Source organism: Corvus moneduloides, chromosome 2, assembly GCF_009650955.1.
Source record: "Corvus moneduloides isolate bCorMon1 chromosome 2, bCorMon1.pri, whole genome shotgun sequence".
Taxonomy (NCBI): Eukaryota; Metazoa; Chordata; class Aves; order Passeriformes; family Corvidae; genus Corvus; species Corvus moneduloides.
The window spans coordinates 16,020,306-16,046,869 of NC_045477.1; the positions used below are offsets into that span (position 1 = coordinate 16,020,306).

Below are 26,564 nucleotides of genomic sequence, written 5' to 3' on the forward strand. Positions count from 1 at the left end.
TGTTTGTTGGGGTTTGCTTTGTGTCATTTCAGTTCCCTAAACTTCCTCACTGCAAGATCAGACATATGCTAAAATTTAGCAGAGAATAAATGAGGAGGAAGGAGATACGAAAACTGTTTCTGCAACAGCATGTACTGCTTAAGCTCTATACTTGTGCTAAACCACTCTGTAGCAGCTCTCCTGGCAAGAAACTCTAAAATCAGCTTGCAAAATCTGACCATCTCAGATCTGGCTACAGATCCTAAGCTACAACAGCTCAAGATGTCTAAGCTGAAAGTCTGCAAAAGCAGGGACATACAGGAACTTCAAGCCTGGCTGAGTACGGGATACTCCTCAGTCCTCTATGTTGCTCCAAACTCCAAACTAGAGTAATGCCTGGGTTAAAGGAATGAATTGATAGGAACACATCAATCCACTACTCAAGAGTGGCTCTGACCCACAGCGGCTCCAAAATATTAGAAGTCATCTTCCAGACTTAAGCAAGTAATTATCTGTTAGCATATCCACAGATGTGCTCTCAGCAATAGCTTAAAGTAAGTTTCTATTACAATCTCCTCTAAAATACTAAAAAATATAAACATATTTTTAGTAAGACAATAACTTACATGGTATTACAAGTTTAGCTTTAATAAGACTAATCAAATCCTCTTAGATTCCTTATTTAGAATCATAAATGCAATTCCTGCTTCTTAGAGGAATCCTTTTCATTTTGTTTTTTGCTGTCAGATGGCAGCTGGCCAAACTGTGTGGGAACTTGGAAAAGCAACATTACCTGCAAAACTTCACAGATGTTTGAGGAAACACCAAAATAGTTTCGGGGGGTTTTTTTAAGTCTGTAATTGGCTCACACAAGGAAAGCAATAATATACTAAGGGATCTTTATAATGCCTTAAAAAGTGAAAGTTCCTCAGAACCTGAATTTACAAGGAAGCCATTTATTGACCACAACTCTGTCAGAGATGTCTTCCCAAGCCAAGTGGAAGTGAGTAATGAATGGACAAATCAGATGTTTTATAAATCCCTAATTATCACTGTTCTTCAAGAAAACCTGTGACTCAGGATAAGAATCAAAAAAAAAAAAATTGCATTGGCTTGGAAACACTGTGTGGTTTCTTCCCACAGCTGGAATGGGACATTTTGAATATCATTACATTCCCATGGGATCAGTGCTTTTCTAATCTACACTGACACTCATAGAAAGAAACTGTGTTGGTAAAACAAATGTTATCTTGAATAATATTTCCTCATATCCAGATGAACAGCATTCATGTTTCGATATTCATATCTGGGCAGAAGAAAAAACGAAACATGGAATTGTCATTACTGTAAAAATATGTATTTTTTTTCTGTTAATATATGCAACAGCTATTGGCACTCACAAAATACAAAGGTGATGTTTAAGAGATACTGTGATGCATCTTCTAAACACTACACAGTGTCTTTCTAGTAGAACCTCCTGTCTCAGCTCAAGAGAAGGAACTGTTTCCCTTTCCATACAAAGATCCATAACAATTTGGACCAGTCTTAGGGTCTTAAATCTAGAGTTAGTTTTGGTCTCAACACTAAGCCAGATGTCTGTCATGGGTCAATGCTAGCCAGATGCCAGGCACCCATGAAAGCGGCTCACTCACTCCCCTCTGCAGCTGGACAGAGGGGAGAAAATTTAACAAAGGGTTCATGGGTTGAGATAAGGACCGGGAGAGAGAACACTCATTAAATATCATCACAGGCAAAACAGGTTCAGCTTCGAGATATAAGGTGAATTTATTACTAATGAAATCAGAGTAGGATAATATGAAGTAAAATAAGCCCTTAAAAACACCCTCCCCCCGACCCCTCCCTCCTTCCAGAAGAAAGGCAGGGAATGGGGGCTATGGTCAATTCATCATCCATGGCTTCTCCTGCTGCTCTGGGAGAGGAGTCGTTCCAATGCTACACCATGGGGTCCCTCCCAGGGGAGACAGTTCTCCGCTAACTTCTCTGATGTGAGTCCATCTCACAAACAACAGCTCTTTGCAAACTGCTGCAATGCGAGTACATCCCACAGGCATCAGTCCACCCAAAACTGCTGTGGCGTGGGTCACTCTTCTACAGGGTGCAGTCCTTCAAGGACAGGCTGCTGCAGCTTGGGAGCAAGGCTCCACTTTCCATGGGTCTCCCATGGGTTCACAGCCATACTCAGGCATCCACCCGCTCCAGCGGGGGCTTCTCCATGAGAGGCATCAGATCTCTACATCCCTGTGGATCTCCATGGGGAGACAGCTGCTTCATCATGGTCCTCACCACAGCCTGCATAGGAATCTCAGCTCCAGCGCCTGGAGCACTTCCTCCCCCTCCTTCTCCACTGACCTTGGTGTCCTCAGAGTTGTTTCTCTCACAGATTCTCACTCCACTCTTCTCTGACTGGAATTAAAACTGTGCCACAACCTTTGTTTTTCCTTCTTCTTAAATAAGTTATCACACAGGCATTATCACCATTTCTAATTGGTCCAGGCTTGGCCAGCAGCATGTCCATCTTTGGAGTCATCAGGGATTGGCTCTGCCAGACATGGTGGAAATTTCTAGCAGCTTCTCACTGAAGCCACCTCTGTGCCCCCCACCACTACCAAAAACCAGGCCGTGCAAAACCAATACAATGCCTCAAGAACTCTGAAAAAATAAAAAATCTAAAACCCAAAAATCCTCACCTTTCAAACTTTTTTGTTAGTAACTTGAAGTAACACTCCTCCAGTGAAAATCTTGTCCCACTCAAGAAAAAAAAAAAGGAAAAAGAAAAAGAAAATTAACAGCTAAAATTCTGCTTAAACCATTAAAAACATGCTATATACTTATAAGGGGAAAAGGTAGATAAAACCATTAATAATTGGACAGATATACAGATATTCTGAAACCTTTCCATAATTACAATTAATCCACAATCATCTAGAACAATTTTCTGTAAGGAGCACACATCTATAAAAAAAGATTATCAGTGGGATTTTTTATTAGCTAGAGGCATAGAGTATTTGGAAGATTAAAGCAGGCACTCAATACAGCGCTACATCATAATCATTTTAATTGGATGAAGGCTAACTGAATGATAATGCTGCCATATGAATTAGAAACTAGAGAGTGGCAGTAGTAAACTGCTTGGGAAAAAAGGAATGTCCCAGAAATCAAGAAATACTTCCCCCATCCAACTTTGGGCCATTGCCCAATGATGAATTCCAGCAAACGTACTTCCCGACAGCTTCAAAGCTATGGAACAAGAGGAACTGTCTTTCCCTTTTTTATGTTTCCCTGCAGAACCAGCAGCTGAAACTGTGAGTAATGACCTTTTCCTTGCCAAGAGACTCTGAACATGAACCCATTTCATAATACCAACCACTGCTCCTACTACAAGCTTCATACACTGCTATAGGGAAATAATCACTGCTGTAGCCAGTATTTTTGATTTCTGTATCTTCCAAAGTAGATGGACAATGGTGAAATGGGAAAGGAAAAAAAAAAAAGGAAAAAAAAACTTGCGTCCACAAAAAACTCCAAAACCAAATCAGAAGACAGTAACACTACCACGACAACAAAAAGCAAGATAGGAAGATAATAACAAGGTAAGATTAAGACAATAACAAGCTATAGCACAGGAGAGCTATAAAGCCATCCCTAATGGATGGGGACAATCAAAAAAATATGGAACACGACCCAAAGCATACTACCTATTCACATACATACAAACATGCACAGAGAGTTGAGGAAGGCCAGAAGGAGATGAAGCCCCTAGACACTTAAAACCACTCAACCACCCAAACCCTGCAGGCAGCCTTCCAGGTCTCAGGAGCACCATTCCCAGGAGGCAATACCCATCCATCTGCAGAGGTACACTTGCAGATGCTGAGGCTGTGGTTTCCATGCCTTGAATTGGACACAAGTCTAACATTGCCAGGGCACAATTCCTGCATTATTCCATCTCTTGTCCATTTACTGCTGAAATCTCTCCAAGAGCCACTGTTAGCACAGAAGCTGGATCAAGGAACTGACCTATCTCTGAAAACATCCCCCTAAGAATAAAAACTGCATCTCAGTGGAAAGCGCCAGGAGTTCAAGAGGACCCAGACTGATCTTGAACAAAAGTGGGGTAGATCTGTGCCAGACTGAAGTGTCCATGCAACCATGGTCTCAAAAAGTGGATGAAAAAAATAATAGAATTGCCTGGGTTGGAAAGGACCTTAAAGATCATCTTGTTCCAACCTCCCTGGCCTTGGACACATCCAGGGATGGGACAGCCACAGCTTCTCTGGACAACCTGTGCCACCACCTCATCACCCTCACAGGGAAGAATTTCTTCCTTATGTCTAATCTAAACCTACTTTGCCAGTATGGAGCCATTCCCTCTTATGCCTATACTACATGCTCTTGCAAATAGTTTCTTTATCCTGCTCAAAATGGCTAGAATATAACAGCTGTATATTTAATAATAGATTTTTCTTTTCTTAAGGTAACCATCACACTTTATGCCTGTTATGTCTGAGGCTTATTATTTATTAAAGGAACAGCTGCTACCAGTCCATCTCAGAGTTACACAGTGGAAGACCAAGAGACATGTCTGTAAACAAAATTGCAGACCGCATATGATGAGAACTCTGTATGTAAGACAAAAAAGACAATGTGAAATGCAGTAGTAAATGTCAGCTGTCTTGTCTCCACCATGACACCAGATATGTGGGAAAGGCAATGTCTCTACAGACCACATCAAACACTACACAGCCCTCTCAGAAGTATCTTGGGCCAAGAGCTGAATCAGCTGAGCTTCGCTCCGTCAGCTGGGCATACTGAGCAACTAGTGCAAGTATGGCTAGTCCTTTTGTAACTTGAAGGAGCAAACCACAAGCACAGAATACAAATTGCTGACAATAATGAAGAACTTTTTCTCAGTCATGCTAAATGGTCATCTGCTAGCTCAGCTATGATCCAAACAAGGCAAGAAGGCTGCCCTGCATACAGCCATTGCATTTGTGCCTTTTAGAAGACAGAATAAACTATTGTACTCCTGGCACAAACATTATGCTGATTGATTAATCTTGTCCGTCATATCTGTGAAATTCAAAATTAATCTAGAGGAAAACACAGCATTACAGTTTCATTAAACACTTCAGTACATGTGTAACTAAATATTTATTTATGCAGACGATCCTCATCCCTTTTCATCCTTTCTCCTCCCTCAGCCTCAAAGCAGAAGCACTTGTTGAAAAAGTCCTTATTTTTTTCATTTAATTTCTTTTCAAGACATGCAAAAAAAAAAAAAATCAGTGTAGGGAAAAACAAGAGGGGAGCTTTTATTATCAATAAAAGAAAGACAGGAATCATCTTGCATCATAAGCTCCGAGTTTTGTTAGTCACTTGATTTGAAATCTATTTCAATGGTAGACTGCAGTCTGGGCTAAAAAGCCCAGCATTCTTTCTCAAGAAGGTGAGTATACTAAGGTTTAACTGCAGGATAAATATACCATCAGTAGTAGTCCCTCTATTTCCAAGCAAATGAAATCTAAGCACTGGCAGAAAGAGTAAACTAGTTCAACCTTTGCTGTGGACCAAAAGCTAAGTAAAACCATAGACCTCAATAATCAATGCGAAGAGTGCCAAGATACCATTCACTCAAACTTTTAAGCATTACTGTACACATCTCCGAATATACCACCATCCATTTCTATTGAAAATGTCATTTGTTTTTAAGGACATTCTGTACTGCCAAAAATCTGTATGTTTTCCATGATGTTTCATTAAACAGATGGTTTTCCTCAGAGCAAAATTTATGGCTTTTTAGACTGCTGAATTTTGAGTAGTGCAGGTTTAAAATTCATTTTCACCTTCAATACCATGGCTATTTGCTTTGAGAAACCAGAAAGGGCACATTATGCAGCCTAGATAAAACCAACAATTTCTATTACAATGAAAATGACAAGGTGGAGAGAAACCATTATCAAAGCAGTAAGACTGTTGTCATTGTGTCTCAAATTCTCAAAAAAAAGAGGCCAAACCATTTTTCTCTTTTCAAAAACCTTGTCAACCCTGGCAGTGTAACAAACTCTTTAGCGGGAAGACAAAGACTAGAGGGAAGGAACTGCTGCGATCAGTGCTGCCTGGAGTAGGCCCTAGGACAACAAGCACAGTAGGATTATCAGACATGGTAACATGAGGAAGCCAAGCAAGCAAAGAAAAAAAGAGATGGGCCAGTCATCTGGTGGCCCTTTTTGCCCATGTACAAAACAGGGGACATCTGGGGATTGTGAGGTGAATTAATGTCAAAGCTTTAGCATGATCATACCCCAGTGTATACTGGGCCTGGCTAAAAGCGGCTTTTGGGTTTCACCAGCAACATACCTAAACACATGGCACAAACCCAGGGGATTTGAGAAAATGACAAGATAATAATTTCTGGAAGCATTATGGTTAGAGAGTAGAAATGTCAACAGTGTTCTGTCAACAGCTGTAATGAATTACCTCTTACAAGAATTTACCCTACTATTCTCTGCTCCATGTAACATAAAGATAACAGTTAAGAATGTAGTAACACGCATTTATAATTTTGTTATTTCTGGAGAGGATTTTTGTAAGAAACACACACTGACCACAAGACGCTCATGCATCCCAGTAATGTTTAAAAGGAAAGTGGACACATGTCACGACTTTACACAATAAACCAAGTCATGAGATGCCAAGTGTAACATCTCCCAAATCCAACACTCACTTTACATCTGAAAGTTACTCTAGGCATCTAGCTAAAGATTGCAAAGCAAGCCAGCTGCTGATTACAAAGTGCACTAGATCTCCAAACTCCCAGGTTTAATTCATCCTCACACTATCCAGATCCAAACTTATTTTATTGTATCTGTGGTTTGGTCTTGGGGGAAAATAAAAGAGCCAACAAACAGTTACATGCATACTTAAAATGGAAATAAGGATCTCCAAACAAAACTAAGTGGGGGAAAAAACATGCATTAGACAAAAACATTTTTTGCCAGCTGTGACTGCTTTACAATTCATTTTGGACAGTGAGTTCAGCACAGATGATGAAATAATTTCAGTCATTCAAGGAACTCATATAATGCATCCTCATTACTAGACATAAAATTCTGCACATAGTAACTGCTCAAAATTGCTAATAAAATACAACATACACCAATATCTTCCATCTGAACACTCTTTCTCTTTAAACATAGAATGAAGCACAGCTAAATTAACTTCCTACTCAGCATATTCATGTAACTGAAGGTACACTCTGTCAAAGGGCAGGCTCCAGATGGGTTTTACGAACACTGTTAGGAAGACAGGAGCTGACCTCCAAAAGCACCTTTCTACAACAATAATGTGCCACCCCAGCAGTTCAATATGGTAGGTGGGGGCAACACAGCTCCTTCCATAAAACAACAAAAGGCAAATCCAGGAGCAGTGGTCCCTGCCTGCTTTGGGAACTCAGCTAACTACCCATAAGGGGCTGTTAGGAAGAAACTTTCCCCAGGGGTAGTTATCGAGTAATTGTGTAGTATGGCAGGGTTTTCCCAAAATTCCTCTGAAACAGCTGGTGTTTCAGGACTCACTGACCAGTGGCTTCATCTGAAGTGTCACCTAGATCACTCAACATCTTAAAGATTCTGGCACACAGAGCTGTAAACCATCCAAATTTACATCATTGCCCTGTTGTTCTAGCACCTGCAGCACTTGCACTTGGCATCTGTTTGCAAATCAGGCCCATGCGGTTTTAATTCCCAGTAACATGTAAAATCCATACAGCAGCATACTAACTAGTTTGACATTAAAAGAAACCACTAATAAATTGTACTTCTCCAAACAGCACTTCATTCCACCCAAGAAAGTTTCATTTTGTGGTATTAAAAAAACAAAACAAACAAAAAAACCAACAAAAAACCAACAACAAAAAACCCCAACCAACCAACAAAACAAACAAAACAAAAAAACACCAAGAGAAGCCACCAGCTCACACTGAACACAAGAGAATGTGCAGTTGTGCTTCCAGGACCACCTCCTATAAGTTCAGGGTCAGAGTTTAACTGAAGTCAAGGAAGCTGGAAGGCAGCATTTAAGTATCTTCCATTTCCTTTCAAAAAAGCAATCTACTGTCGGAGCTTTGCCACATTTAAACTCTGTGATGTGTTCTCCAAATATAAACTCTGATATTTCCTGTGCTGCACTGAGCTCCCACCCAAAAGAAGTAAAGCAAAACCAAGCAACATTAATCTTTAAAACATGTAGGTGGTTCTGCTTATTCCCTGTTCCTCCCTTTCCACCCTGCAATGCTCCTCTACTGCTACTTCCTGCATCAAGACTTCAAAATCCACCTAAGCTGGCAGTGGACCGCAAGAGGAAACAATGAGAATCTCAAGGTTCACAGTACATCTCTACAGGAGAAACACAAGACCTTCTGTACTCTATGCACCTCCTAGCCCCACCCATCACTCGGGCATCTGGCCTTGCATTGTCAAGAGAAGCTCTTTTAAAAGAAAAGCTAACAACGAGGCAGAGTTACACATCTACTTGTAAGTTCTGATGAAAAGAGAGATGGTATTTTTTATTTTTTGAAAAATACTTTCAAGGAAGAAATGAAACCCAGAGAATACATGAAGTATCATTTTCTTATTAACAGTGAGTAGAGTTTCCTGATAAATTAATTTTGCATTATTTTCGAGCCAAGGAGCCACAGAGCAAGAGCACTGCACTTGCGCACTGAGTTTCCACCCAAACGGCTCCTTTTGGTATGTCCCTTCTGGTCTTTCCCAAGCTGGAGTGCATCGCCCCTTGCAATACAGTCATTATCACAATGCATGGAACAGCGCTCACAAGGAATCTGCAACAAAAACCAGATGGACAGATTTCTCAATAGAAGTACAGGGTGGAAAAGCCAAACCCTCCCTTGCTTGCTGTCACTTCAGGGCATGCTTTGGAGCTGGGTAAAAAAAAAAAACATTTCCTCAGCAGGTGGTACAAAGAGTTGCTGCTAGAGCAGGAGTGAAGAACCAAGAAAGCTGCCACAGTGCCAGGAAACATGAAGGCAGATGCAGAAAGAGTACCTGTCCCTTGGGTTAGCAGGGCATTTACACGCAGCCTCTGCCTAGAGCAAGAAAAAAAGCACATAGGAAGAAGCAATCCTACTTTTGGGGAAAAAAGCAGCATTAAAGGAGAGAAAAGAAAGGAAGGAAAATATCATTATTTGGCAAAAGCAATCAAAAAGGAGATTTTAACCTGCGTACTATTCCAACACAAGAGGTACAACATCTCATCCTTGCTGCTTATTGCTTCCTGCTAACGGGAAACTGCAAATTTCTCCCATTCCCTGATAGCAAGTACTGTCTTACAGCCAAGGTAAACAGCAGAAAGCAAGGGAAATACTAGGTATATTTGGAATACCAACCACAATAACAAGGGGTAAAGCTAAGAAGCCAGTTTGAGTTGCATTTACTAGCAACCTTCTACAAATTAATTTCTTTGGTAGAAGTGGGTGCTGTTATCCAACTGTATTAGTTTGAAAACAAACTAGTGGAAGGCACCAAGTCAGAATAAAATTTAATAGGGAAATAAAAGAAAAAAAAATAAAGGCAGAAAACACTGGGCTAAACTGACAGAGTCAGGATACAACCTGACATCCTGTTAGTCAGGGTGGTGGTGGCAGTCCAATAAAAATGCAGTCCTCCTGAAGTGATAGATGTGGTTTTGTCGAAGCAGTGATCCTGTAGAAAGGGCCTGCTCTTCCTCGGAAGGTCTAGCGGTGGCTATGTAGCTTCTGTCCTCTGGGAATCCAGTGGAAAGGTTGTGTATGGTGTTCAGAATCTCAGATTATATCCACGATGGAATGCTTGGTTCCTCCCTCTGGGTGGAGCATCTCCCAATGGGATGATGAGTCATGAGGCAAGGCGTTGATGGGCTCATTAACAGAAGATAGTCTGGAGGGAGTTATCTCTGAGTCACGGGGCATGGCATTGACGGGCCATTAACAGAAAGATAGTCCGGGGGCAGGAGGCAAGGAAGCACTGCCCCACCTGGTTTCAACAGCTCCTGAGGATGGTAATAGAATACACTGCAACCCAGGACACCAACTCTTCCATCTGTCTTGTGGAGTCATGGGCAAGTTTAATCATAGCAAAGCATCAGTGCCATTCCCTGGCCAAAGCCAAAGCCCAGCATGCCACAGATCTGGCCAAAGGGGTGTGGGGAAGGAGAGAAGACCATGGGCAAGAGTTGTACAGAACTGGGAGCTTCTTGACATGCTGCTGGGTTGGATTGAATCAGGGGGATGGGAAGCAGGAGAATTAGTTTGTCAGGAACAATGCATCCAGCTTGGTCAGCATACCAGGGCAAGAAGAAAAGATAAGAAACCTCTGATAAAACCAGGGGGAGTCTCAGACAGATATCCTGCGAACTAGCTCAAACTAGTCTCAAAGGCCAGGGGTACAAAAGAGCATGCGCAGGAGAGAAAGGTGAAAAGTTCAGGACGAGGAAGAGTTCTTGCCTTCATCAAAAAGACCCTCGGAGACCCCTACCAAAAAACACCAAACAACACTACGCAAGCGCAACGCGGATGTAAATGACTTTTGGGTTCATTATAATACGAAGCGAGGCTGGGTGGGGCTAGGTGATGAATATGTATAGGCGTGTTGCGAAACTTAATGAATATGGAACTTGTAACCCGATAAATACCGAGCTGAATGAAGCTGTCGGCACGCATGATTTTGGAGGAGCGATCCCCCGTGCGTCCCAGCGCTGGAATTAAACATACCTACTTTACTACTTCTTTAGTAGTGGAGTTTTTTTCCGATCATCAGGATCAACTTCCATGTGGCTTTTTGTTTCAAATTACTGTCAGCAGATCTGAACTTCCTAATACTTGCTATCAATTTCTGAATTTATTACCAGCATTCAAAAACCTGGGGCTCACATGATTCCACCCACCCCAAAACACCTACTGGCAGAGACCCCATTGCTGCCTCATGCTCTTATACCCCAGACCACCTTGTCCCTTCTCCATCAGCAGCCTAGAGCAGCTGCACTGTGCATCTCAAGGAGATGTGTGGGAAGGACATGGCAGGACAGCAGGACATTCGCAGTTTCCAGCAAACAAACCGAAAGCATAGTGGTGAGCACAGCAAGAAAAGATGGGGACGGTTTGCGAGATTCCCATGTTTCAACAGACCACAGCAGAATTGCTCACTTCAAGTTGGTGAAAGCATACTGCTCACATAATTAACAGAGATTAACTAAAATCTATAAATGCTCACCCCATTTTTAGGAGTAGACCTGCCAGCACTTTGCCCCACAACAGGGCAGAACCCCATAAGCCATACTTTTAACTGGAGCTGGAGACACTCCAAAATTATGATTATCATCTAATCTTCACTAAGCTCCTAAACAGTTAAGCACACAAAATAGGGCTTAACACACTGCAGTTTAAGTATTTACCCTTAAAAACCCAAGTAATGCAAGGTCTCTCCTCTGTTTCAGTTACGAGAAAATTTCAGATTTGAAAAAAAATTCACATTAAAAGAGACCTATCATGGTTCCTTAGACCTTCCTCAGCTCCAGCCAGGACTCACATCTATGCCAGACCAAGTTGCTTGCACCCTTGCCCAGTTAAGCTCTCTTGGTGTCCATACATGGCAAACAATTTTTTACCTTAGAGAGTCAAAATTTTTCTTATTAGTCTCTTTGTCATTTTTTGCCTTTTCTTTTATACCCCTTATATATCTTTTTACAACTACAGTATTCTTAGTGCTTTTTGCCTACATTCTTGGACTTGTTTGTCAAGCTAAGAGACTAAACATTTTAGAAGCTTCCTAGCTAGTGGTCAGTGTGCCCCAGTCCCCAAAGTCCTCTCCAGAACACATTCTGTAAATGAAGATAGAACCATCCAGGGGAAGGCTCCTTGGGGAGGGGGACTCACTTGAGCCTCTCACTGGGGAATCTTTGATATGCTAATTAGTAAAACCTATAATGTTATACCAGATCTTCTGCGGCGCGCATTTTGCGGGGTGCATTTCGATGCATATGACCTGGACGTGTGCACCTAAGGATCCTTAAAATAAATACCAAGGTAAAATACCTTTTCCCCTTCTAACCATGTATGACTCTTGATTTTAAGACCAAGAAAAGGCATCAATTTAACAATCTGTCTATTACCTTCTGACTGCTTTTGCTTACCTCTTCTCTTATTTTGAGAGGGCTTTTTTTATTAAATGCCACCCCAAATTTCAAAATCACCTGAAAGTCGGTTGACAGTTACAGCTCTGAGACCTTGTTCCACAATCCTTCCCTGCCTGCAGCATTTGTGGTTGAACCTCCAATCTACTGAGCCCCCAAACTTTCTAATCTTACTTCCATAATTCACATATTTATTTCTGTAAATTCATATAGCCTTATTACCTTTAGTCATCGATGCTCTTCTTTTTTTAATTATTCCTTTCCTCACCCTCAATAATTTCATTATGCATAAGCCAACTTTATTTAGATCAATCAAAGACAACAGAAAACCAGAAGAAATCTTTGAAACTGTACTAGTAGGATAGGTTAGGTATTTTTGTTAGTGACAAACAAAAATACGAGTTTCACAAAGCAATTTTCTTAGTAAAGAGTCACAGCTACTGATGAAGAATCAATTTCAATTGCCATTACAAAATCATCCTTAAAATGAATATTTTGCCCAAATGCAATAAAAACTGAACAAAACACTACAAAAACTAGAAAGAACAATCAATGGGTGAAATGACAGGAATGAAGATGCTAAGAGAGCAAAGACCTGAAAAATAAATTCTCTTGCTTTCTAAAGAAATATTTTCACAGGAACTGGTTTGACATTTAGGAAACAAAGCAGCTACTGCTATGGCAATATGCAATAGCCCTCAAAAAAAGAAAAAAAAAAAAAAAGAGATGGCATAGCAAATGTAAGGACTAAGGCAACTCGAACCATGCCCTCTTGTTTCACTACATGAAATAACACATTTTCTTTTCAAATTGTTACACACTGGTATGAGGTTATCGTACTATCACATCATGGAGACAAAACAAAATTAGATCCACAATCTGTTCTTAGGATATAAGCAAGTGGGTAAAAAGTTTCTGCTCTCAAATATGAAATCAGTCATTGTGATGTCATCTGTAGAGGAAGGTTTTCTATTAAGAAATTCTGAATGGTTCTGTGTGCAGCAGAGGCCAATAACTCTGGACTGCACAAGTGCATTTCAGTGTCTTGGTAGAACAACAGAAGTCATGTTTCAGCTTATTGTTCCAAATTAGTCCAAAAAGACCAAGGGCATTTTAAGTAATAAACTGCCACCTCAGCTTTATTCAGAACACTTTATAAGAAAGAAGTCCACTGCACACATACTATACAAAAATTATCCCCCAAGGGTAGAGGAGAGAGAGACAAAATTTTCCAACAGTCCCAGTGACTCCCTCAGCAACCAATTCCTGAAACTGTTTTAACAAGCGCTGGAGAGAACCTCTTCAGAAAGGACAAGAAGGCAATGGAGCAGAAGAGGTCAAAAAATAAAACAGAAGATCCCTACAGACTGAACTCTCCAGCACATGCCTGCACTTAGGCTTTCGAACGAACAACCACTACAGTTATTTGTGAGACAGCACTTACTTCCTGGCAGTACTGAAGAATTCCTTCTTTTGTCCCAATGCAGGTCTTGGTGCCAGAGGGGTCTGATTCCCACTTTCCATTCTGCACGTTCATGTGCATGTTGAGTTTGCCACAGAACATGGCAATCTGAGGCTCCGCCAGCAGCCCTGCATTTCCATCAGCAGGCACCTGGAAGGAGAAGAAAAGTTTTAAGCTCACATCTGACATTTCAGTCCAGCCAAAGCAGCAACAGGTCAACCAAGCCTGAAACAAACTCCAGACTCATCCACCCATTGCAGCAAAGACCAAATTTTTTACTCAGGAAGATGAGAGAAATGCAAATTGGGGTCTTCACAGAAGTTCAGAATACAATAGTATAATTTTAAAGCTGTAAGCAAACTGTTCTGTGGCCCAAAACTGTCTTCTTACCAACTTGGGGTAAATACAGAACAACAAGCACAGCTGGAGCACAATTATAGAAGTTTAATTTTCCAAACATAGCTGTTATACTGTGGGAGGAGGGGTTTATTAACAACAAAAAAGTAACAAGTTTTTAGCAAGAGTTTCCTAAAAAAGCTCACAGTGTATCTTTTTTCAAGCCCCTCAGTAGTTCATCTCCTTGTTGACCACACAGGCTCTATTTTATCATATCTTCTGAAGATGGTGGGTTAAAAGCAGCTTCCACCTAAGCTTTTCTTGGATTGAACCTCAAAATGCAGAGGGGCTGGGGAGATATCAAAATAGGTCTGCTAAAGGTCTAGCTCACTGTTGCTGCCTGCTCCGAGGTCATCTTTCCCCCTCCTCGATACTAGTCAGACAAGTCAGGACTTGCCCCTGCCCTGTGCTCTGAACCACTTTGTTCTAATGAGCAGGCAAAACCAAAAGTAACTCAGACTCTGGAGCAGTGTCTGATTGGCCAGTTACCCCAGGTCCGCCCGTAGCTCTCTCCTTTCCCTTCCCCTGAATAAAAGAGAGCTCAGAGTGGGCCCGCCCTCTTTGGCTCAGCTCCCTTCTGCGAATAACTCATGTGTCCGTGATTCTATTGAAAGCATCTGATTGCAAGACTGAAGCATAAGCCAAGGGCTATATTTCTACCTCTTTGCTTCTACTACTGGTATTAGCTTTGCAGCTACCATTTGCCGCTTTTTAGAGCTACAGAAATGCTAGATCGTCCATGCTACCTCTAGACTGCTCGAGGCTTTCTAAGGCATTGAACTACAAGCCTAGCCGGTAAAAGCGCTGTGAGTATAACCACAGCTCACAACCGAGAATTATAGAATACCATCTCCCCAACAAGCATTAGAATACCAGGCTCAAGACAGGGGCTCCTCTTGAACCACAGACATACTGTCCTTGACACTCAAACCAAGCACTGCTGGGGCATAGAGCCAGACATCAGAGGCACCCTCAGCATGGGTTTAAATCTCTCCCATGGGACCACAGCACTGAAAGCAAATCAAGAGCCAACCCCTGAAGGTATAAGCTGAAAGGACTCACTTCTGTTTTACATCTGAGGAACATGACACAAAGAGAAACCTCTTCTCTGGGTTAGGTACCTCAAGAGACAAGCCTACAGCTCTCCACTGCCCCTCACACTCCAAAGGCCAGTCCATCATATTCAAGGTACAGCAGAGTATTCATTTGAGTTTAAATACCTATTTTCAACTTTTAATCTCTTAGCTAGAAAACTTCTCAAGAGGAAAATAAAAAACATTTTAAAAATTCACAAAAAAACTGAAGAAACAGAATTATGGTATTATGGGAGGTATGCAAACCCGGGATATTAGTTTCACTCTTTGTTTAAACAGACACAAAAAAGACTTAAAGAATTTTATATGCCCACAGTACTAAAAAAAACCCCAAACTCCACACTAAGAAACACTGCAGGAGTGAACATCTAACTATCCATTAGATTAGCATTGAAAGTGAAAATGCCAAAATTAAACCAAGGTTTTGTTTGGTTTTTTTTAAAGAGAAAGGAGAGAACATTTCTTTTCCTGTTTTCATAAGATGTTAACTTGCCACTGCAATTCAGCTCAAAAAAATAAAAAATCTATAAAAAGACAGGAACACCTCAACTGGCAGAGATTTCCCTTTACTATCTCAATTTCTCTTCTCCTGTGAAACAAGTACGTTCTGTACCATTTAAAAGTCTACTATCTCTGTTGTTTCACTGGAAAATTAGAGAATTTTCCAGTAACGGGGATGTCACCTTGTCTTGGCTTGCCTCGATCAGCAAAACTATCACATGCTTACTCCTTCTAATACCTTCAGAAACTTTGGAGAGCAACTCAAATGTAACACATCTATAACAATCTGCAAAATATCCTCCAAGTTAACTATTTTATTTTTCTTTATACATGCAACATAACCCTATCAAAATTTCAATAAAAATAGATGTAAGTCATTCCACAGGTGATGTATGGATGAGAACTCTATATTCCCAGTCCGCTACTCCAACTCAGATCTTTATTAAATTAATAAAGCACACAGTAGTCACATTGAGGCAGATTTAAAATTTTCTTCACTCAATATCATAGTTCTAAATTTATCAAGAACTTGCCCTGTGGTTTTGTAACTGGGAGCTTTTGCGTATTTTTTTTGTCCTAGCTAGAAAGACAGATAAAATTTAAAGTGCTATCAATTGAACTCTAAAAACACAACCTATGCCTGTCTACTTAAAATCTCATTCCCTTCAGAAAAGCCATGACATCTCCCAGCTTAATTAAATTACCAGATGATCACATTTAGCCTTCTATATTTTGAGATGTCAGGGCCTGATGACCTGCTCAGCATAGCACTTCATCTGATTGATTAGGACAGCTAAATGTTTCTAATTATAAAGAAATACTAGAGCAACTAACAGACATTGTAAACCTAGCTAAAGTACTTAGATCATAGGATCAAAGATTGATTTGGGTTGAATGAGACTTTAAGATTGAGTCCAACTGTAAACCTAACACTCCAATTTAAAGCAAAATAAAAGCCAAAAATAAAAGATAAAATTTAGCTGAGATAACTAATTTCAAGGGGTCTCTATATGGTGCAAGTTCCTGATAACATAAAATCTCATGAAATATTACTTATTTTAAGAAACATCGAACAGCAGTTTGATCACAAAGGAGACTGAACACCAGTATTTTGGGGGAAAGGTGGGGAAATGTAGCACTTTCTGTAAAAAATCATACACTAACAAAGAATAAAACCTCAAAAAAAAATGCAGGAGACTAAAACATTAGTAAAACCAACACAGTGATTTGTCCCACCCATACTACCGTAACATTTTAAACTTGTGAATGAATTAATAGCTGGTCACGTCAAAGGTATATCCAGCTTAAATATGTGAGCTGGTGACGAATTTTATGCATCACTCAAGTTTTCTTCATAACCAATGGTTTAATTCATTTACATTCATACCCTCAAAAGAAAAAAATATCTGCATTACAATGCAATTAAATAATCTAGAGCACCGATCTACACTGATAAGCAGCTTCTATAGAAGTAATGCTGAATAACATAAAGCTACAGTCCAGTTTATTACACCAACACCTGCAGTGGTAAATCTCTCCTTGACTAATCCTAGAGCTCTCAGTAAGATTAGTCTCCCAAAGAATAACTCACAGGACGCAAATTACATTAACAGCAACTATTTATTTTATTAATATTCTGCAAAAGCAAAAACTCCAAGCATATTACTGGAACTGTAATCACATATTATTTTGTCTCCTTTGCAAACAACTTTGAAGTAGTAGCATGGCTTTTTTTCCTGCCTCTTGGCAAATCATTAAATAAAAGACCAATTAACACAGCGTCTCAAGGTAACTTCGAATGTTATGCTCAGGTTTTCTCAGTATATCCAGTTTTCAGAGACCAAGTAAGAACACTACTCATCACTTACACAAGACATCTGTAATATGATTTCTGTAATGGGAACTACATAAATTTGAAAAATGGCATCTACAGGACTCTGAAAAAATTAACTCAACTGACGGTACACTATTTAGATCTCTACATTAGTCTACTATGTCACAAGACATTCAAGCACTAGCCTGACATCTTTTTCATATAGAAAACAAAATTACAGATTTTTAGAAGTGTAAGGGTACAAGTTCTCAAAGAAAGGTTCCATGGCTGTGGTAAAGCTCAATGCTGACAGCAGGAACTCCCATAAAGAATTCCAGCATATCAGAGGCCTATCTTCCAGTTTCAAGACTCATTTCATTTCCATCTGAGTGCATCTTCCTTTGCTACATTTCCTTCTTATGAGCAGATAAATGATGATGTGCTTAAAATATTGTTTTAAAGAAAGCAAATTCAAAATACCTTTCAAGTAGGCTTTCAGTATTTTGCATACTCTCATAGGTGAGGATATTAAAGAAAAGAAAAGAAAAGAAAAGAAAAGAAAAGAAAAGAAAAGAAAAGAAAAGAAAAGAAAAGAAAAGAAAAGAGAAAAGAAAAGAAAGGAAAAGAAAAGCAAAGAAAAGAAAAGAAAAAAGAAAATCCAACCAACACTAAAGACTGAAATCAGAAGACAACTCTGTAAGATAAAGCCCACTGGGTATATAACTGCTTTGGATATGGAAAGAGGAGGTACAAAACAAGGTCAGTCTTAGCAAGGCCACCTGAATGGCATAATTTAATGACTGGAGCCTGTCTTTAAAAATAGGTGTTTCATAGCATTTTTCTGTTTGTTTTTAGAGGGAAAATAGTCATTACAAGTATTTATTTCAAAATGCTGAGTTACATATAACACAGGAAAAGGAAAAAGAAAAAGAAAAAGAAATCATGCAAGCATTAAAATACTAATATGTAGGGAATCTGTTTCCTTTCCATGCTAGGAAGCAGTAGAGATGCCTCTGCTTTCCTGTCTTTCAGGCCTGGCAATTTAGCACATCTGTTTGAGGAGAGATGCACATCCACATGACATGCTGGATGCCATTTATACCATTCCTGAGACACGCAAAAATGATTTTGATAGCAGAGTACAGAGAACTTAAAGAAGTTTATCCAATAACAAAACTATAATAAGGAATACCTTACATTAAGAAAAAAGTATGTGGAGTTTTTTAGCTCACTGGCATTCCATCATAATATCAAAAGGCCTTTTCGTTTCAAACACCATCATTATTTAAGACAGAAAGCATAGCCCTCTCCCCTCCTCCATTCTCTCTGTCACTGCTTTTTGCAGATACAATTAGTGTATTTGCTAATAGCGCTTCATAATCCCTATTTAACCAACAAGTGTTGGCTTTTTTCACAATTCAGGTTATATTCAGAAAACACAGTCTGCAAGGTTTTACTCTCAAGAGGTTTTCCATCAAGGGACCAAAGTAACACCACTTACGATAGCTCTGCTATTAACTTATAATTAAGAACTACAATATAATAGGGAAATAAGCATCAGACTGTCTATGTGCTGTTATTAACCACTGAAACATCAAAAACCATTTCGCAGAAGTCCTAAGACAGCTTCTGTGATTGATATTGCTTTATTCTGCAAACACTAACCTGAAGCCACTTTTATAAACATTCAAAGTGTACCTAATTTGCAATAATTACTTAATTTGTAATTACTTTCAAGAAAAGGATATTCAATAACAATCTCCATATCTACAACTTGTTCAAGAACAGCAAATGTCCTCCTTAGTTTAGGAGATGACTAAAATAATCCCTTGCTGATTTTCATTTTTAATGCTAATACCAGTTCAAACCTCCAACCAAGAAGTCAGCAACTACAGCTTTAACAACTTCTGTTGACAAAAATAGTAAAACAGGGGTTCAAATAATGTGAACAATTAAGTATATCCAATCATAACACATCACCCTTCCAACCCATGGCTGTGCTTCCTCCAAACTTTTATACCATATTTGGGTTGAAATCTGAGGTTTCACATTAACTAAAGCAGCACCAATTTGCATACATAGCAGTTTATTTCCTCTATGACTATTAACAAAATAAAAGAAATTCTATCTTTGAAGTGGGGCCACTCATAACTGTTTTTCCTATAAATAACAGAGGTAAAAATAGAATGAGTATGAAAGGACTCTCTGCTTGCCTTACACATTCAGTGAGCAAAACACGATACAGAGACTTGTTATTCCCAGTTGGAAAGACCAGGTTTGTTCCACTGGACTGTCTGGTCTGCTGAACCCTACAAGTGAAGACTGTTACCCAGTTCTAGAAGTCTACAGTTCAAATTGGGCAAATGCCATGCAAATACAGGTTTATGTCACCGGACACAAATCCATGACTTCTTGCATGAGTTAGCCATCAACTTTGGCAGACTGTAAACTATTACACTCTGCTCTAGATATTATAGATACTAATATAAAATATTTCTCCTCCTAGCTTTGTTAGGATCTTCACAGAACACAAATGCTTTAAAGACTATTTGTTTTTAAAAACCTGCACATGTAGATACACAATGAAAAAATCTCCTCCTTTCTTAAAAACGCAATCAGGACAAAAAAAAAGAATTAAAAAATAAGGCACCCAAATTAGAAAAGGGGGTAATATCAAATTATTGTCGCCTCACAACTTCAGGATGGTTGTTTGTCAAAACCAAGGAAAAGTTTCCATCTCCTCACTTTTCCGTAGAGATGAAAAAGAGTAAGGTTGTCAAAATCAACACGAATAATTTAGAAACAGTGTTTCATTGTATAATGTTCACATAGAAACAGCAGCAGCAATTACTGCTGTCAACAGCCTATAGAAAGAGGTCAGAAAAACACTTTACTGATTACTCACTAAAACTGCTCAGTACAGTTGCTCCTCCTGGAAGACAAACGTTTATCGCAAACAGTCACAGAAAGAACCACCTTCCTAACCTGCAGAAAACCCTGTGAAGATCCAGATCTGATTTACAAAAAGCCATCATACAAAATTTGGTTGAGAAACACACTCCATCAAAAAGCTTCTGGAAAACCAGAGAAGTTTATTTGCCCTGACTATAACCTATTTAACCTAAGTGCAACTATCTGCACACTGTCCTCCTGACCCGCTTCATAAACAATGATGCCAAAATGCATCACAACAGCACAATACACACATCTCCACAGCAGCTCAAGGATCAACTGCTCCACAAATAACATAAAAGCAACTCTGCCTTCGAGCCTGCAGAGGAAAATATAGTATTCTCAAAACTATCTTCTGGCAGCCAATCATTCTCCTCACCCACACCCTTCACAAGGTCCTGAGATATAGGCTGTATTTATTCCATACATCTTAGTTTTAATGCTTCCCTCAGGTCACGTTCCACGTACTTGTAGAATGACACCCCAACCCAGCCCCAGGTGTTTGTCAAAACCAAACCAAAAATATGCCAGGACTAAGCACCGAGTTCACAAGGATATCTTGTAGAGCAACAGGGAGGTTGAGTGCTCCCCCCCCGAAGACCTGAGTGAACCAGCAACCAAGTGCATACAAGAGATATTCACAAGACCTGAGCAGAAGTGTCTATGTAAACAGCTGACCTGCATGTGCATGTGTCAAGAGCAAGTGGATTTCCCTCCCTGGGGTCCCTGGAATCACTAGGAAGCAAGGAGGATAACCACAAGAGCAGCAGAAGCCTAGCTCCTGTGCTGAACCTGTCCAGTGTCATCCTGCACACATTTCCATGCTCCTGTGAGAGTGACTAAAAACTAAAATTTAGCTACAAAAATCAGCATCTTTGAATGTCATTATAAATGTGAGGAATTATCACAGGGAGTACCCCATCATGTCAGAGAAGGCAGATCTTTGCATCAGCTACATGAACATAACAAAACCACATTCATCTATAAGTGCAGTGTCAAGAGCTTCTTACCTACCACCAACCCTACCAGCAACAAGTCTGCTTCCAAAAAAACCCTAAAACCCTAAAAGCCACACTCCCACAACCTCCAAGTTGAGCATCTTAATTTAAGATGATGTGAAGGTGCTTGAATGCATCCAGAGGAGAGCTACAAAGCTGCTGAAAGGGCTGAAAGGAACGACATCCCATAAGGGAAATCTGAGGACTCCAGGCTTATCTAGCTTGGAAGAAAGGAGGATGAGGGGTAACCTCATTACTCCCTACAGCTTCCTGAGGAGGGAAGTGGAGAGGGAAGTGCTGAGGTCTTCTATGTGGGATCTAGTGATGGGATGCATGGGAATGGTTCAACCCTGTGCCAGGTTCAGACTGGACATTAGGAAGTATTTTTTTACCAAGAAGATAGTCAAACACTGGAATAGGCTTCCTGGAAAGGCTGGCAATGCCCCAAGACTGTCAGTAGCAACTGGGCAATGCCCTTAGTAACAGGCTGTAACTTGGTCAGGCAGCTGGACTAGATGACCACTGTAGCTCCCTTCCAACTGAAATACTGTATTCCATTCTAGCCTCTACGTCACCATGGTCACAACCAGACCAGGAGTGCTAGCAGTTGGGCACTACCAAGGGCAGGAGGATAATGGAAGGAGCAGGGACAACCTTCACCCAACCAGGTCTTCCCTGGAATTACCTTAAAGAGGCCGTAGCCAAATTTACAGAGCTTTAAGTTAGCCATTGATAGAACAGTAACTGAAAACCCTCACAGCCAACACTTATTCCCAGCCTGCAGGTACCTCCACACAGTTTAGTCACCATTTTTTATATAAACTGCCATTTTGGCAGGAAGAAAAATTATAACAAGCAGATTGACCAAAATTATCCAAGACTGGAATGACTTTCAGGAAGCATTAAATCTAGTGCAGCACCAACTAACCACTAACATAGGGGATGGAAAGGCAGAGGAGGTGGAATAACATCAAGATTTTACAAGCTGAATAAAAAGTGCATTAAGGAGACAAAAGTAAAAAAAAAAGCTAATCCTGCTCCCAAGCTATTAATTTAGATTTTGAAACAGTCTTTGGTCATTTATGTGTCAATATGTGTTGACTAACAGAAGCAGGGTAAACAAGACAAATCCTGTCAGAATTAATGATCTTTTATTCATTTGGAAAAATAGGAGGAAAAAAAAGATTAAATTCAGCAAGTGTGCAAGTTTGACAAAAGAAGTGTTTAATGATACCAGAAAATATGACAAGTGTTATGATTTCTTTTGGTACATCTACATGTGCAGAAATGTTAATGATACTGCATTTAAATTTCATCACCTTCAAGGCTGTCACTACCCCAAAATAAACATAAGACTCTGTTTTACAGGGCAAATCAAGGTTTTGCACTGAAATAAATCACTGTAAACCATCTAATTCTAGGATTGTATTTTCTATTCCAACACTCAAAGCCACTACCACTTATCTTAAACAAATACATGAAGTAGAAGAAAAATAAGAGTGCATTTCACAGCAATGCAACAGACCACAGAACCAAGCTCAGTAATAACTTCGGGGGTCCTACCATACCCATGAAACTCACTGCTGCAAAACTGAAACTACAAGGTGAGAGTAAGTATTAAAAAAGCCCTGACTTCTAGTTTGCGTTTATATTAAAGCACCTTTTTTTTGAGTGGTGTAAATTATATTTTAAGCCTATTTCATTGCATGTGTACCTGGAAAGGATGTGAAAAAAAAAATTACTATATGCAGAACTAAACTCAGTAATATGAAATAAATTTAAATTCTATCTGTTCAGTCAAAAAATTACTAACAATCCTAGTTCAATGCACTTGATAAAGACGTTAACATTTGAGCAATGTCAGCTTCTCAAATGAACTTGATCCCTCAAATGTCAATCAATGCTCAGCAATTTATTGACTTATTTTTAATTCGACGTAGTTGAGGACTGTAAGATAGCTTCACATCTCATTCATCACATTTCCACTATCATGCTTAAGCATCTCATGGAAGAATCCTTCTGTATAGTATCCTCATTCCTTTTTTATGTGATTTGTTTTTCAACTTTTCCTGCTAAAACTAGGCTGCAAAAGGATAGTTTGTAATAGGATAGCAATCCCTTTCAGGGATGCTTATATTTTGCCTCGATCCCAAAAAAATTGTTGTTACTCAGCCTCTCACAGAGTCATATCTAACTTAGAAAGGTTTGTGTTGAAAAGGACCTTTAAAGATCATCTCATTCCAGCCCCCTGCCATGAACAGGGACACCCTTCCACTAGACCAGGTTACTTAGAGCACCATCCAACCTGGCCTTGGACAATTCCAGGGATGGGGCAGCCACAGCCTCTCTGGGCAACCTGTGCCAGTGCCTCACCACCTGAATAGGGAAGAATTTCTTCCTAATATCCAATCCAAACCTACTGTTTGTCAGTTTGAAGCCATTCCCCCCTGTTCTGTCACTCCAGGCCCCTGTAAATAGTCTCTCTCAATCTTTTCTTTAGGCTCCCTTCAGGTATAGAAAGGCACAGTAAGTTCAGCCTGAAGCCTTCTCTTCTCCAGGTTGAATAATCCCAATTATCTCAGACTATTTTCATAGGAGACATGTCCCATGCCTGTGATCACTTTTGTGCCCCTCCTCTGGACTGGCTCCAACAGGTCCGTGTCCTTCCTGTGCTGGGACCCCAGAGCTGGATGCAGCACTGCAGGTGGGGTCTCAGCAGAGCTGCGAAGAGGGGCAGAATCCCCTCCCTGCCCTGCTGCCCATGGGGCTTTGGATGCAGCCCAGCACATGGCGGGTTTCTGGACTCCCAGCGCACACGGCCGGGGCATGTCCAGCCTCTCACCCACCAGCACCCCCAAGTCCTTCTTGTAGGGCTGCTCTGGATCTGTTCATCCCCAGCTTGGATTGATACGAGGGGTTGCCCTGCAGCAGATGCAGCACCTTCGACTCGGTTTGTTAAACCTTATGAGATTCCCATGGGTCACTTCTCAAGCTCATCCAGGTCCCTCTGGATGACATCCCACCCTTCAGGCAATAGCACCACTCAGCTTGGTGATATCAACAATTTGCTGAGGGTGCACTCAATCCCTCTGTCTAGGTCATTAATGAAGGTATTAAATATCACCCCTCCCAATACAGACCCCTAAGGGACACCACTCATGTCACCAATGTCCATCAGGACTCTCAGCCATTGACCACCACCCTCTGGCTGTGATTGTGCAATCTTTTTCTTATCAATCTACCAGTCCACTGATCCAATACATGTCTCTCCTATTTAGAGAGAAGGATGTTGTGGGGGACTGAGTCAAAGGCTTTACAGAAGTCCAGATAAATGACATCTATAACCCTTCCCTTGTCCACTGATGTAGTCATTCCATCACAGAAGGCGACTGGGTTGGTTGGGCAGGGCTTGTACTTGGTCTTGAATCACCTCCCTGTCTTCCATGGGCCTTAGTGTGCTAAGGATGGTTCTAGAAGGTTCTAGAAGGATGTTCAGATGCATTTTGAAGGAGGAAAAAAGGAAGGAAGGAAATAAAGTATTTAAATTACCTGTTTGGCACTCTTTTTAATCTTTTTAGATCCCTTTGGGCAAACGAACAAACTTTGCTTACAGTACAGATGACAATATTATTTCAAAGGCCTCTGTTTAAGTAATTGGACTTGAAACTTTCTAAATAAATAAATAAATAAATACTAATAATAACAACTTAAAAAAACGGTGCAAAAACCACAACGTTGGAGTTACATTTCTAAGCATGATTCTTGTATTACTGATTTATTACACAGTGCTAACATCCCGTATTTTTGACAATACAGGAATTAGACAAAGTGAGAAAGTATACAAGGCACATGAGTTCTCCTGAAACCAACCTCCTTGAAAAAGAGATACCAGATTTTTCAATTTGGAAAATCCTGTGGGCTTACATCATTTTCCTATTGTAGAAAGACAACATTAGATGACTGAACTAATTACTCTAAATCTACAGAATTATTACTGCATTGCAACAACAATACGATGCATTTGTGAGCTTCTCCAAGAAAAAATGGAAGCCGAAACCAACCTGCTCAGAAGATTTTTCCTGTGTTCCAATCTGAACAAAGCTTTTTCTACCTAAGCAAAATTCACCACAGCCAGAAGAGCTGTAATTTTCCTTGTGAAATGGGACCTCCACCCTGCATCAACTGGATTTCAAAGGAAGATCTGAGACTGATATTTTATTCTCATTATTACTTATCTTGCATACAGTTCTTTATCTGCCCTTGATACAGAGGCACCATCTACACTGCTAAACCAACTCTTCCATGGACTGCATTATTTGTCATTCTCCAAAGATACAAACGGAATCATCCTCTGCTGTCGTTGGGCTGAGCCACAAACATCTGAACAGAGCCATGGGAGAAGTCTGATGTAATTCACCAGTTTTAACACAAGGCGTTTCAGCTATTTTGCACTATGACAGCACTCCACATTTATGCCAAAGGTCCCCCTCATCTTCTTTTGATGCAGAACTATTGTTTGCTCAAGTGGCGAATCTGTGACTCAGTCTTCTCTGCAAGCTGTCCGACTAGTTGGATTACTAGAATTATTATTATATTAATAAAAATAACCATTTCCCAATTTTATTCCACAAACAACGTGAAGATGAATTAACAAGATATTTCTGGCATTTGCTGACTTCAACTATCAAGTGTTTCGCATGATGAGGACTTGCTGACTGCTTACAAGGAAGAACACGCCCAGAAGAGCCTTCCTGAAATTTTTATGCTACCCAAGATGCCAACACATCACCAATTAGACAAACGATTTTTTAGCACACAGAAACACCACTATAAGCAAGCCACAAGGAATTAATCTGTTAACAGCAGGATTAAACAATGTAACACATTACCTGGATGACCTTCAAGGCATATAGAAAAACCTGACAGAGTCAAATAGATGGCTGACAGACTCCCTTCATTTTGAGTTGAAGGTCTAGTTCTTCAATCCTTCCTCTAAAAAAAATCTATGAATTTTTATCTCTCCACAACAGAACTGTGATAAGGGAATTAATACAGCATTATTAGACATCCCATGCTGAAACAGATCCTGCCCTGGATCTGTTTTTAGGGTACTTGAATCACCTGTTACCAAAAAAAAAAAACCACCCCACCAAAACTTCACTGTC

The 26,564-nt window shown here is 40.2% G+C and overlaps 1 protein-coding gene across 4 annotated transcripts in view; it reads right to left on the minus strand.

Annotated features, from left to right (window-relative positions):
* Positions 1-26,564, minus strand: part of APP (amyloid beta precursor protein) — a 200,798-nt gene that overhangs the window by 160,096 nt on the left and 14,138 nt on the right. For all 4 annotated transcript variants that reach the window (XM_032097649.1, XM_032097643.1, XM_032097657.1 and 1 more), the window contains one exon: positions 13,628-13,795. In XM_032097649.1, the coding sequence (XP_031953540.1) occupies positions 13,628-13,747 (120 nt within the window). In that variant the 5' untranslated portion in view covers positions 13,748-13,795. Of the gene's footprint in view, positions 1-13,627; positions 13,796-26,564 lie in introns of those variants that run through there.